Here is a 14,484-nt window from a genome sequence, read left to right as displayed (position 1 = left end):
TATTTTTATCAGTTTTATCGTGCAGCACTAGGAGACCGAGCTTTAATTGTTAAGGGAATTGTAAAGTTGATGGAAGTTATATATTTGAATTCAGCATCGAAATCTGATTCTTTTGATATATCTATTGGTATCAAAAACCCGTTTTCTAGAGTTTCGGTTACCATTGAGCCGGGTCGCTCCTTACTTACAGGTCGCTCCTTACTTACAGTTCGTTACCACGAACTGTTTGACAGGGCTATTGCGCTGCCTAGGATTTTTGTTTCGACTTTATATGGCCCGCTGATATCAATGATATTTATTAATATAAATCGACTACCCCTAGACAAATCAATTAAATAAAAGATCATAAATAATATTTCAATACATTATGTATATTAAAAGTTTAGTACAACAAATTAAATCTTACAGAGTCAAACTCCATTAAAAATTACGAGTAAATGAATCGTACGATACCCAGGGCTATTGAAATAGAGCTTAGTTCAATCATGAGATTAAGCATCCTGTGTTGGGCGTGGGGATTTGGGGGAAGGGGGAGGAGGATATGTACTGCAGGATTAGTGGTGAATCTGGCTGAAAAAAGCCATGTGTATACGACGTTCACCTCCTCCGACCCGAAAGCTTGTTTACGCTCTACTACTGTCGTCTGCAGCAGCTCATTGCTGACAATTTTAGTAAAAGCCAAGCATCGGCACTTATATTCAGGATTGTTTAACGTGTGTTTATTGTTTATAATGTATTGCGTAATGTTTTAAATTCACAAATTAGTGTGTTTGTTAAATAGTTACTTTTCTTCACTACCGCTTTAACAGCACCTACTTCCATAGCACCATCTCTTGCCCCCCCCCCCCCCCAATAAAAATACTGTAGCTACGCCCCTGATGAAATTGATAATAATATACTGATATTGATAAAATCAAATTTACATTGCTACAAAATTGCATATGCATATAAATTTATATTTTGAGATAAACATCTCAGTGAGTAATCGTGCTTAATTTCATCCTAATTCTACCTCTTTCTGAATTTGTATTGAAAGATATGCCATAAAAAGAGAAAGTTTTCATAAATGTTTTACATTTCACCGATTTCTTTGAATACAATTTAGGAAATGTTTAAGAGTACAAAAGACGCTTTCAAGTATCACAAGCAGGCTCTTGGATTAATATTAAATAAAAAAAACAAGTTTTTTATACTGAAAGTAAGGAGCGACACTAAAACTTAAAACGAATAGAAATTTTTCCGCATATGAAAGGGGCTGTCCCCTCTTTAACGCCTCGCTCTTTACGCTAAAGTATTTTATTGTTTTAAAAAATAAAGTTGTGAGACAGAGTCAAACTTTAGCGTAAAGAGCGAGGCGTTGAGGAGGGGACAGCCCCTTTCATATACGGAATAATTTCTGTTCGTTTTAAGTTTTAATGTCGCTCCTTACTTTCAGTTTAAAAAACTTGTTTTTTTTATTTAATTTCTGATCGTTTTTTAGTTAATGCAGCTTTTATTTTGGCTCGCCGTCATTGAATAAGTAAACAAAATTTGCATAAAAATTTTACTTTTCTTTTGCTAAATGCCTGTCTCTAAATTTAGTTCTGACGTAATTTAAAAGTTAACTTACGTAACGAACTTCTATATTCGTATATTTTTCTTCTGGCAAAAAATACAAAGTTGCAGATTTTTGCAGATATGAGCTTGAAACCTATGTAATATGGTTTTTTGATACGCTGAATCTGACGGTGAGATTTTAATTAAAATTCTTTCACTTGTAAGGGATGTTTCCACCCTCTTTAAAAAATCGAGTAAATTTTCTCAGGCTCATAGCCTTTGATGAGTAATACTAAACTTAATAAAATTCATATATTTAGAATCAGCATTATAAGCCCATTCTTTTGATACATTTATTGACATCAAAGTCCCGTTTTTAAAAGTTTGGCTTACTATTGAGCTGTATCGCTTGTTTTTTTTTGTTTTTGTTTTTTATTAAGTATATGTTATTAAGTATATGATGGGGTTCTCCCCTTAGTCAATACCACAATCGTTTTTTAAATAATGCTGGGAAATCCGGTACCACCTTCATGAAAAATTCCCATCCCCATGCAAAATTTCTCTATGGAAAGATCCTCCCATGTAAACCCCTCCCCCAGCCCCCCTACCAGAAAAAATCCACCCGGAAAATGTCTGTATCCTTCGCAATAACCTATACTATATGTAAACAATAAGCCCTGCCCCTCCCCCAGCCAATCCCGTTTTATAGAGTTTCGGTTATGAAGGAGGCTGTCCCCTCCTCAACGCCTCGCTCTTTACGCTAAAGTTTTTTTATTGTTTAAAAAAATAGAGTTGTGAGAAAGTCAAACTTTAGCTAAAGAGCGAGGTGTTGAAGAGGAGACAGCCCCCTTCATGTACGAAATAATTTCTGTTCGTTTTATCCTAAGTTTTAACGCTGTTCCTTACTTTAAGTTAAAAATAACTTGTTTTTTTTAATTTAATTTTTGAACGTTTTTGAATTAATGCAGGTTTTGATTATGGCTCACCGTACATTTATAATTAAAACAAAATTTGCATATTATATTTGGTTAAATGGCTTTCTCGAAACTTGTTTAATTTTATTTACGAACGTTTTTATTAGTAATAAATATACGTAACTTAGAATTAACTTACGTAACGAACATCTATATTCATAAATTTTTAACACGTATATTAGGGGGATCGCCCCCTAGTCAATACCCTGCTCTTTAAACTATAGTTCGAATTTTTTTTTCCAGTTCTTTAAAAATGACCTCTTAATCACAATCAGTTGATCAGTTGAATAACTTGTTTTTTTTTATTTAATTCCTGATCTTTTTCTTTAATAATGCTGGGAAATCCAGCGCCCCCTTCATAGCAATGTCCCTTCCCCCATGAAAACTTCCTTCATGGAAAGATCCTTCCATATAGCCCCCCACCCTCGCCATCTCCCACCTACCAGACAAAATCTCCTCGGAAAAAGTCTGTATACGTCCCAATAACCAATACTATATGTTAACATTGAGTAAAGTTCATAACTTTCAGCCCTCCCCCTGGGGACTTTGGGGGATCAAGTCATCCTAAAAGACATTTTTATCATATTTTCGACTATGCTGAACAAGATGGCTATCTCAAAATTTTGATCAGGCGACTTTGTGAAAACAATGAGCGTGGGAGGGGGCCTAGTTGACATACATTTTTTTTGGTCAATTAAAAAGGGCACTAGAAATTGTAATTTCCGTTTCAATGAGTCCTCCCACGATATTATAGGAACACTGGGTTGATGCGATCACCCCTGGGGAAAAAAAAAAAAAAAAACAAACAAACAAACAAACACATAAACATGCATCCGTGATCTTTCTTCAAGCAAAAATAGAAAATTCCACATTTTTGCAGATAGAAGCTTGAAACCTGGATAGTAGGGCTTCCTAAAGCGTTAAATATGATAGTGATATTTTCATTAAGGCTTCAGAGTTTGTAAGGGGTATTTCGTCCTTTTTTCGAAAATCAGCCAACTTTTCTCAGGCACGTAGCTTTTGATAGGTAAGATTAAACTTGATGAAACTTATATATTTGAAATCAGAATTAAAATTTGATTCTTTTGATGTATCTATTGGTATCAATTTCCCGTTTTTTAGAGTTTCGGTTACCATTGAGCCGGGTCGCTCCTTACTTACAGTTCTTTACCACGAACTGTTTGATTTATATGAGTTAGTCTGGAGGTTCAGTATATTAAGGACTAAAAAGTTACTTTTATTAAATTTCATAATTTATTGCCTTGAGATGCTGTCCCTGGCAAATCAACGATCAAAGTATTTATTTTCTTAAAAAGAAAAACGATAATATAATGAGTGATGTAAATAGAACCACATCAACATGTTCGTGCCAAATAGATGGATTTTAATTTAAGTTAAAGTGAAAATTCAAGGCATTTTTTTTCTCATTTTCTTTAAATAGAAATAAATGGAACAGTAATTACCCTGACGCCTTATCAGTGTGATCTGCTGAGGTAATAACACTAATACAAAAAACATTAAAATAAATATGCACACGTCAGTATGATAAAAAAAATAACATCAACGACATCAAGCTTATTAGCCAAAGAAGGCCATATTAAAAATATAAAATGAATTACATGACAAGATAGATGACAAATAATAATTCCCCCTCCCCCAAAAAAGGAGGAGCAGATAAGGTACTATTTCTCTTAACAATTTCATTTACATACTTAAAAACCTAAACAATTGTGTTTTTACAATCGTCTGGAAGATCCCTGGGAAATCAAGGAAATTACACATAAAATACCACTTCTTAAACGCAAAGCTTCTGACACTCTGGAAGAGCTTGGGCATCGTCCTAAACTCTTAAATTACGTCTGGGGCAAGAGTAATAAGTTGCTCAGTCCAACTTTTTTCTTTCATAAACCGTCTTTCTATTTTTTTTTTACAATTTGCTCAAATACGAAACCAGTCCAGAATGTCTTGGCCGGCAAATCGTATTTAAAATAATAACCCAAACCAAAAACCTCTGTAATTTTCAAATAATTCTTCGACGTCTCTTCCGTTCAACTATGATAGTTTAAGTTTGGCAACAAGATTGTTAATCTATGGATTCGATTTTAGAATCAAGAAAGGTTTTTGAATATCTTATATATTTTAGGTTACAGTGAATGTTCGAGATTCGTGAATGTTCACCGGCGACATTCACCGGCGAGTATCTGATATACCTTTTTTTCTCCCTAGGTTTTTTCAGCGTTGCCTGTCAACTTTTTCAATTTAATGCAAGGTTTGATGACGACAGGTTTGGTTAGATTGGGTTTGTTTAGGTTAGCTTAGGTTTTTAAGCCATTTCTGACATTTATGACCAAATTTAATTTAACCAAAACTAAATTTAACCTAACCTAACTTTAACTTTTACCATCATAGCTTGCATAAGACTGACAATGCTGACTCGTAAAGCTAACTGAATCCAAACAGAGAAAAAGTAATTTCGGAAATTTACCGGCGAATGTCACATTAACCAGATTTCGGACATTCACGGTAACATATACATGTATTCCCTGAAATCTTTGTTTTTCAGACATGCTGAAAATGTCAAAGGTGTCAAAAAGACATAAAGCATTTCTGTTATAATGCTGTATTATTATCTGATTGAATTGCTTTTATTACTATAGTGTATTTTCTAGGCAGAAACAACGAAAAAAAATAAGACATCTGTAACTCCCAAAACTTTAATAAGCCAGGTTCATAAGTGTGTTTTAAAATCAAATAACATTTGTCTTACCCAGAAGGTGGAACGCAAATGGAAAATTCTCCTACGTAATTTCCCGGTGGATCATAGTTCACAACGACATATATTCGACCTGTATTCGATTTTGCAGAGCCAATTCCAATTTTTTTCGAATCTTTCCAGATAACTTGAGTGAAATGCCCTAAAATCAAGAAACATCTATAAGAGAAAAGCTAGAAATCATAAAGCAATGAACAGAAACTGAATAGAGTTAATGGTCACTAACTCTGTCAAATTGAATGGAATTTTGAGGAGGGTTTCCAACACACAGAAACCTTGAAATGAGAGTTTGAAATATTAAAGAAATTTGGGCAAATGTTTAAAAAGACTATATGCATGACATGTAGTGTGTAAAATCAAGGTATATTATTAGCAGTAAATCCTTCCAGTAATTTGCAGCTAAACTATTCAAGATGGAAACGGGAAATTTGGGCGGGATGTTTTTAAACTATAAAGTAGCTATTTTTGAAAATAACTCAGATAACAACGTACATGTTTTGGGAAGTGGATTTATATCACTTATAGTCAGAACATATCTTACCAACAGTCTGACAAACCCAGAATGGAACCGTATTGCATCGATTAAATTCAGCTTGTTGTCTGTAAGAACCGCCCACACGCGCAGTGGCGTAGTGGGCTAAAATTTCTGTACCAGTATCTGAATGTAATGTTTTTATAGTACAAGGAGAAACATTTAATAGCCATAAGGTATTGAACGCATTTAATATAAATTTAGCGTTTAATATACTATGAGGAGGCTAAAGGTTTAATTCTAATTGAATAAATTAAATTGGAAAAGTAAAATTCTTTTTATAATAAATAAAATTGCTTGAGTAAAATTTTAATAGCATAATATTTACTTTATTTCAAGGCTGTAATAAGTGGAAAAGACAATATTTGTAATATAATTCGCTTTCAGTGAAGCGCCAATGACGCAGTAGGCTTTAGATTTTTAAAGTTAGATAGCTAAATTCTTATTTGTAGTGAAACTAAATTTATCGTGAACGGTCTTGGGAAAAAATAAGGTTAAACTAAATATTTGATATATAATGATATCAACTGCTGAAAAGCCCATCAGTTCAAAATTTGATTTTATTGTAATTTCGCTTTTTATTTGCAATGTTGTAATAGCCTAAGCGCGTAAGAAACTCTTTATAATAAAGCGCAATTTTCAGTAAAGCACCAATGACGCAGTAGGTTTTAGACTTCCACAGTTAGGGAAGGAGCCAGTACCCATACTCTTCTTTGAATGGATTTTTGTTCCTTTCAATCTTGATTCGCATTTTTAATTAAAGCTTTATTCGTTTTAAGGTTTATTTGTTTATTTATATTAGTGCATGCTGTATGTTTGTTTGCTATGATTGTTTTTTTAGTTTCTGTTCTTTTCTGGTTTCATTTATGCTAAAATAGTAAAATATTTGTGTTTGTTTCAAGCTTGATTTGAATATTCATTTTAAGCTGTACTCGTTTTAAGCTTTATTTATTTATTTATATTAATACAACAAAATAATTAAAACAAAAGCAATACGATACCAGAAGAATTGAACAACAAGAATAATGCAAGAAGAGACAATAAAACTAGAAACAACATTTTTAAAAAGGAAAACCAAAAACAATTGATCCCCTCCTGCACAAAAGAAGCAAACCAAATGTATTTAAGCTACTCCAACCAAATCCAGGTATTAAGAGTCCAGCCTAATAAAGGCTAGATTTTAATTACTTTTTGTTTTAATGACTAACAATTTTGATTTTCAATTTCTCTTCTTTACTTGACTAGTCACGATCCCATTTTTATTGCTGCTTGACGTTTCTGTTCTTTTCTGGTTATTATCGACATTGAACAAGCATCAATTTTTTTAAATTAGCGTTCTTTTTTTATCTTGTTTGTCCTGTTTCAGTGTCCGGCATTAACCCCCCTGGAAAATACCCCCCTGCGGAAAATAACCCCCAGAAAATAGCCCCCTTCACGGATCCCCTCGAAAAATTCCACCCCCATACAAAGGACTAGAACTCTCAATTTCTGATCCAATGAGCACACTCCGAAGTTTCTGTGACCTTGAGGTGGAGGTGTAGATGAGGAAGGGATAGTCCTCCTCCTGTACGGAATGAATTCTGCTCATTTTGGGGTTTTGTGTTATACTTTATTTTTATAATAACAGCGTCGACCAGAAATATTCCAAGAAATCCCAAGGGAGTAGATATCAGTTTCACATTTTTGATGCGTTTTAAAATTTATTTTGTACCCATCCCCTCCCCCCAAAAAACCTTTGCTGGAAAACACCCTTTTGCTGCCTTTTTGCTGGGAAACTTTTCCACCGAAAAGGAGATTACCGGCATGATTTTAAAAACAATCAGAAATTAAATCTTTTCCAAAAGAAGGTTCGCTAAGAAACATTTTTCATCCTAGATCATCCGCAAGAAATTTTCTGGGTGGAATTTTCAGCTAGAATAGAATTGTCTTGGGGGAAATTTCCCTGGAAAGGGGGAGGGCATTTTTACGTGAAAACAACTTTCTATGGAGGAATTTTTCCGTGGGTGAAGGAATTTTTCATGGAGGGGAGAGCCAAATTTTTGAGTGTTATTAAAAGCGATCAGAAATTAAATTATAAACAAGTTTCTTCAACTGAAAGTAAGGAGCAACATCAAAACTAAAACTAACGGAAATTATTACGTATATGAAAGGTGCTTCCCCCTCCTCAAGACCTTGCTCTTTACGCTAAAGTTTTGACTGTTTGTCCCAATTCCTTAAGAAAGGCTCCTGAAACACAATGGCCGTTTAATAAGAATAATAAGCTTTTTTTAATTTGCAATCACCTGTTATGAAAGAGTGTCGGTGGGTGCAGAGTGGGGAGAGGGGATGGTGCCTGAAACCACCTTAAGGGAGCCGGATTTTCCGGCATGATCTGATTAACAAACAGAAACTAAAATTTTTAAAATAAGTTTTTTTAACTTAAAGTACAGAACAACATTGAAAAAGACGAAAATTAGTCCATATTTGAGTGGGGCTGCACCCTCCTAAACTCCTTGCTCATTAAACTAACATCTCTATTGCTTTGACAAAGATTTTTATTCTAATTAAACAACCCTAATGATTATGAAGTCCTTCTTAAAGAATTGGGAAATAAGCCAAACTTTAGCGTAAAGAGAGAGGGGCTTAAGAGGTGGAATCCCCCTCATGGAAAACGTTTGTATATTTAAAGTTTTAATGTAGGTTTTTACTTTTAGTTAAAAAACTTGTTTTTTCTTTATAATTGTTTCTAATAAAAGGGTTACTGTATTGAAATAAACGACACATCATTCGCACACTATTCTGATTAATGGATAATTCTTCTGGGCTTGCTCTGTTTTGATGGGCATTTTCGGGATGAAAAATCTCTTCCTAGCTAATTTTTCTACTATGGGTTGCCTCTCCGTAGTAGTATAATATTCGTAGGCGTGAATATATAATGAGTCAGGGGCAATAGGCTTGAGACTGTCTGTGCAGTATTTCGACTCTTGTTGATAGAAGAGCATCGTCAAGTAAAAACCCTGTTGTGACAAAGAATGGACCTAGGATTGCGCAAAGCCTCCATTCATACTGGTGGAGACTTCTTGGTGTCCGGTCATAAGCCGGCTTAATCGCTTTGGTGTAGACTTAGGAAGATGTGTTGGTCCCCATCCTGCACTAGTATCCGGGACCAATGCCTTTCCTGAGGCCAAAATAATTTCAATTATTTAAAAAACATGAAAATTGGAATTTGGAATATTTTTGACGTTAAAAATAACTATCGTATCGACATTCTGACTGACAAATTCAGACAATTCGAACAGGATTTAATAGGAGTTTCAGAAACTCTTATCCAAGGGGTAGGAAGCATGACATTAGGTGATATAGATTTTTTTTTTATTCAGGCAGGAAGGATGAGGTACATAGACAGAGAGTAGGGCTCATGATTAATAAGGAAGCTGCTAAGTCTTGTTTAGGCTGGGAAGATATTAATAATAGAATACTTATTGCTCATTTATGACTAAAAAGTTCAGGGTAGCAGTTATAGTAGTATATGCCCATGTAGAGCCGACTGACGGAGATGCTAGTGACTCAGATGAATTTTACTTACAGTTACAGGAGCAAATAGACAGGGTCACAGGTAGAAATATGGTATTTTTCTAGGATTTTAACGCCCGAGTCGGTAGAAATAGGGATAGATGGTATCCTATCCTAGGTAAATTTGGTGTAGGAAAAGAAAACAGCAATGGCTACAGACCGTTACAATTTTGTAGGTATAACAATCTAGTTATAACTAATACGGTGTATGATCATTAAATGGCCCTTAAATTAACACGGTATTCTCGTGATGGTAAGACAACAAACCTTATTGATTATGTTATTGTAAACTGAAGACTGGCAGGATCTATACAAGATACTAGGGTATATAGGAGTGCTGTCATTTATGTTAAAAGTGAAGATCTAGGTAAGATCTAGGTGAAGATCTGGCAAGGTCTAGGGTTAATTTAAAACTGACATTTCGGAAGAGTAACTACATCCCGGGAAGTTATGATGTTAATAGACTCCAGGATGAGAATTTGAGAGAAAATTTTCAGGAACAATTCAATACTAAACTACAGAGTTTAAAACTTAACAACGTGGAAGATGGATGGAATTATTTTAGGAAAACAATTTCTGAAGTTGCTAATAGTGTCTTAGGAAAGAAAGTTACGAGTGTAGCTAGGAGTACTAGTGAAAAAGCTTTATGTTTAATAAAGAGGAGAAGGAGCCTGTGCAAGAATGATAGATCATATGATAGATCTATCTGATCTATCTGATAGATCTATCTGAGTGATAGATCTATCTGAATGATAGATCTATCTGAGTGATAGATCATATGAAAACAAAAGGAATATAAAGAAAGTGGAGGAAGCATTAAGATATCAACTAAGGAGGTGTTAAGTGGATGGCATAGATAAAACTGCCGAGGATCTGGAAGATGCAGCTAGACGGCATAATAGTAAAATTTTGTACTGGCACGTTAACAAATTGAGAGGCAGTAGTCAATCTGGACTTTTCTCAGTTAAAGATAGGAACGGGACCACAATTAGTGATAAGAAGAGAGGTAAAGAGAGATGGGTAGAACATTTGAGAATGTGCTAAACCGAGATAAAGTTGCAGAAAAAGATAGAGAAGAAAATGAAAAAGTTTATGATACCTTAGAAATGAAGGCAGATTTGTTGGGTGAGAGAGAATTAGCGACAGTACTAAAAGGAATAAAAACTATTAAGGCTCCAGATGCTGATAGTGTGGTTAATGAGTTTCTTAAGTATCTGAGGTTAGAATTAAGCTACTGAAGATTATATGATTTTTGAAAAAGGGGAAGTACCTAGCGATTTTAGAAAAACCCTAATTAAATCCCTGTATAAGAAAGGTGATAAGAGTGAGTGTGGTGGTTATCGAAGTATTAGTCTGGTCTCTGTAGGTAGAAAATTACTTAGTATTATGATACTTTTTAGATTTAGAGATCCTGTATACAAAATTATAAGAGAAGAACAGTGCGGTTCTAAAAAAGGTAGAGGATGAAAGTAGAATGGGGGGTGCTACTCCAGAACGAACTCCTTATATGGGCATAGAATACAGAACGAACTCCTTATATGGGCATAGAATACAGAACGAACTCCTTATATGGGCATAGAATACAGAACGAACTCCTTATATGGGCATAGAATACAGAACGAACTCCTTATATGGGCATAGAATACAGAACAAACTCCTTATATGGGGCATAGAGTCATTAGGGAGAACACGTGGTTAATGGGGTCAATTACCTCTTTTTCCAAGATCGATTTATTTAATGTTTCTATGTGTAATAGCTCCGGGACGAAGGTTGCACATGCGCAATGAATTCTAACGGGAACAATGTTATTGATCTAGGACTCGAGGGGGAAGTGAATTTCCGAGAAATTGATTGCGTAATCCTTCGTGAATGTTATGATCCAGAAATAGTATTTGATGTTGTTGTTCAAGCCAAATGTTATGACTTTCCCGGAAACAGTTAATGACACTTCCTTCCTGTTCGAGGCAGATGTTATGATCCAGAAATAGTATTTGTTATTGTTATTCGAGCCAGATGTTATGACTTTCCCGGAAACAGTTAGATCATGTGTTTCCTTCTCAGCCAATCAGCGAGTCGGTTACATCCTCCTTCTCAGCCTAACAGAGGGCTTGTTACATATGGTTTTCCCCGTTAAATAACAATTCGCCACTTGAGATTTCGTATATAACGGACATGCAATGTGATTCAATTATCAGAAAGTATTTTGACACAGTGCAAACAACAATGGATAAATTTGATGAACTTGAAGCCTTGGCAACTTCAATTTACCATGTAAGTACATTTTTTATTTTCAAACAAATTTTCCTTGGACCTCCTCCAATATATTCAGCTAAAACACCCCCTCCCTCCACCATTGTTCTACAATCCCAAAGTCTCTCAAAAAGAAAGACCATTTCGATACAGTCCTTCCCTCTATATTTCCAGCTAAATCCCCCCTCCCTCCACCATTGTTTTACACCCCCAAATTCTCTCTAAAAGAAATAATTCTGCTTCCCTCTATATTTCCAGCTAAATCCCCCCCCCTCCACCATTGTTTTACAATCCCAAATTCTCGCAAAAAGAAATAATTATCCTTCCCTCTATATTTCCAGCTAAATCCCCCCTCCCTCTACCATTGTTTTACAATCCCAAATTCTCGCAAAAAGAAATACTTATCCTTCCCTATATATTTCCACATAGATCCCCCTCCCGCCACCATTGTTTTACAAGCCCACATTCTCGCAAAAAGAAATAATTATGCGTCCCTATAAATTTCCACCTAAATCCCCCCTCCATTGTTTTACAATAATATTCTAGCAAAAAGAAATAGCATTTCAATAAATTCCTTCATTCTATATTTCCAGCTAAAAGCGACCATTGACTTCCGTCAATTTTTAATGAAAATGCCGTTCTGTTTTGACATAGCGCGAGGCCTAAAATTAGCAGTCACCCTTTTTCCGGTTTACAAACGCGGTCAAAGGAACTATTCTTCTGTCAAATTAAAACACTTTGAGGCAATTGTAGTTTCGTAACCTGTATGGAAGTAGAGAAAGAGATTAAGTTTAACAATATATTCAGGATATTATGTGAAAGGGGGCAATACATCGCTTCTAACAGCTTCGTTATAAGTAAAAGTAAGGGGGATTCTGTGTATAGACATGTACGCCCATTGACAAGAAAACTAATGTGTAAATTTATAATTTTTTCAAGCTTTCAATAAAGTTTCTTTTATATTCCCGGGTGTGAATCCAGGATTTTTGTTGGGGGTTAGCACTTTTAATGGAAATAGAAAAGATAATTGCTTAGCTTTCGAATGAATAAAACGCATGATTAACTTTATGAGAGGGTAGACTTAATTTTCCTAAATTTAGGGGGAGTGAATATGGGTTTTGTGCTTTCTTAGTGATAAAATAAACAAAATAATGTTTAATAACTTTCTTTCTTTAAAAAGGGAGAAATTATTTTGATTTGATTTTTTCTTCTTTTCTTTTTAAGGCAAATTATGAAGAATTTGCGGACACTGCTTTGATGAGATCTATGGCTGGCGCAAATAGCGAAGAATGCGTGACCCCTCCTGCTAAGAAGACGAGGGCCAATAATGCACCCCCTGTCATGCAATATGATCGCTGGCCAAAACCCCCCAGCTCCACACTACCTGCCCAAGTCCAGCCTGCCAGAAAGTTAAAGAGAGAGTGGGCGAATAGCTTCAATGCCGAAGCCCCACATACACAAGCTTTTTCAAGGGGCTCAGAAGCTACCCCGGCTGCACAAGTCACAGCTCCTATACAAGAAATTAACATCACCAGTCCCTTCGCCCTCCAAAATGCACTACCTGGACCTTAAAAAGCAGACCCAGCTGCATAAGAACATAGCGACGCCGCCCCGTCCACCCTCCAGCATGCACTACCTGGTCCTTCGGGCACCCAAGCCCAGACGGATTATGCAAATGTGAGTATTTTTCTTCAAACTATCTTATAGAAATATATAAAAACAAAACTTTTATTTTCAACCCAATATAAACTTATCTCAGCGAGATATATCTAAATGTAATTTTTTGCAAAGAAACCACTCTTGCTATCGCTTCACATATAGTTTAGATACCATTGAAACTCAAAATGCTATTTTTTCTAATCTTTGCTATTTTCTCTGTTATTATCATATATATTTTAGATACCTTTGAAACTGAATGCTCTTTTTCACATAATTTGAGAGAGAGATTATCCCATCTCTCACATATTGACGTTCTAATTTACACTGAATATTTCTATCGTGCCAAAGATTTTAGCGAAGGAGAAACTGACTTAACGGTTCAATCCTGGAACACTCGCGCGGTGGCTTACAATATTTGTGAGCTATTGAAGATTTCACCGACCTTGCAGAACGGAATTAGATATAAACTTGTACTTATGCAGTCTAAGCGAATTTGTTTTTTGGGGAATTTGGTACATGGCTGGGAGCCGCAGAGCCGATGGGTCCGGGGAGTGCTGTGGGGGCAAGGTTAGGGAAGTGCCGGGGGATGCGCCACGAGTCAGAGAAGCGCTGGGGGATGCGCCACGGGTCAGGGAAGCGCCACGGGCTCGAGAAGCATCGCGGGAAGCGATGCGGGCCCCGAGAAGCTCCACAGGGATGCGCTGTGGCTCCGAAAAGTGCCAGGGGTCAGGTAAGCGCCAGGGGGGTGCGCTGTGGGAAAGTGCCACGAAAAAAAAAAATTTTAACACTTTGAAAATAAACGAACAAATTGTCGCCTTCTATGTCATATCTGAGATTATCTTCAGTTGTATTATCCAAATGTTATTAAGCAATAATAATCCGAATTTTAAAAACAGGAGGGATGATTTGAACACTTTGAAAATAAGCTATTTTTCATTTGTAGATTGTCCATTGGTCCCCTACTCTCCGTCCAGTGAAGAAGAGGAGGACGGGGCAATGGACCTTCATGACAAGTCGACCATCAGTGACTGTCTCGCTCTTATCAAGTCCCTTGAATTCAATTTTATGAGTTTTGTGTTGTTTTCTGATTTTTTTAATTTCTAATATATAGATTTTTTACATTGATAAGTGAGTACGACCCATTAGAAATAAAATGTGGTTAGTAATTGTAAAAATAACCCCTCAGTTCCACAAACTATCCCACTTC

General features: G+C 35.7%; 1 protein-coding gene across 2 annotated transcripts in view; it reads right to left on the bottom strand.

Annotated features, from left to right (window-relative positions):
* LOC148943511 (uncharacterized) overlaps nt 1-14,484 on the bottom strand; it is a 193,781-nt gene that overhangs the window by 100,601 nt on the left and 78,696 nt on the right. For both annotated transcript variants that reach the window (XM_089101355.1, XM_089101356.1), the window contains exon 7: nt 5,278-5,425. In XM_089101355.1, coding sequence (XP_088957481.1) covers nt 5,278-5,425 — 148 coding nt within the window. The remainder of the gene's footprint in view (nt 1-5,277; nt 5,426-14,484) is intronic.

Source organism: Artemia sp. Qi Xiang Cuo, chromosome 15 (genome assembly GCF_049724085.1).
Source record: "Artemia sp. Qi Xiang Cuo chromosome 15, ASM4972408v1, whole genome shotgun sequence".
NCBI classification, from domain to species: Eukaryota; Metazoa; Arthropoda; class Branchiopoda; order Anostraca; family Artemiidae; genus Artemia; species Artemia sp. Qi Xiang Cuo.
The sequence above is the reverse complement of the archived record's forward strand: the minus strand, read 5'-3'. Positions and strand labels throughout refer to the sequence as shown.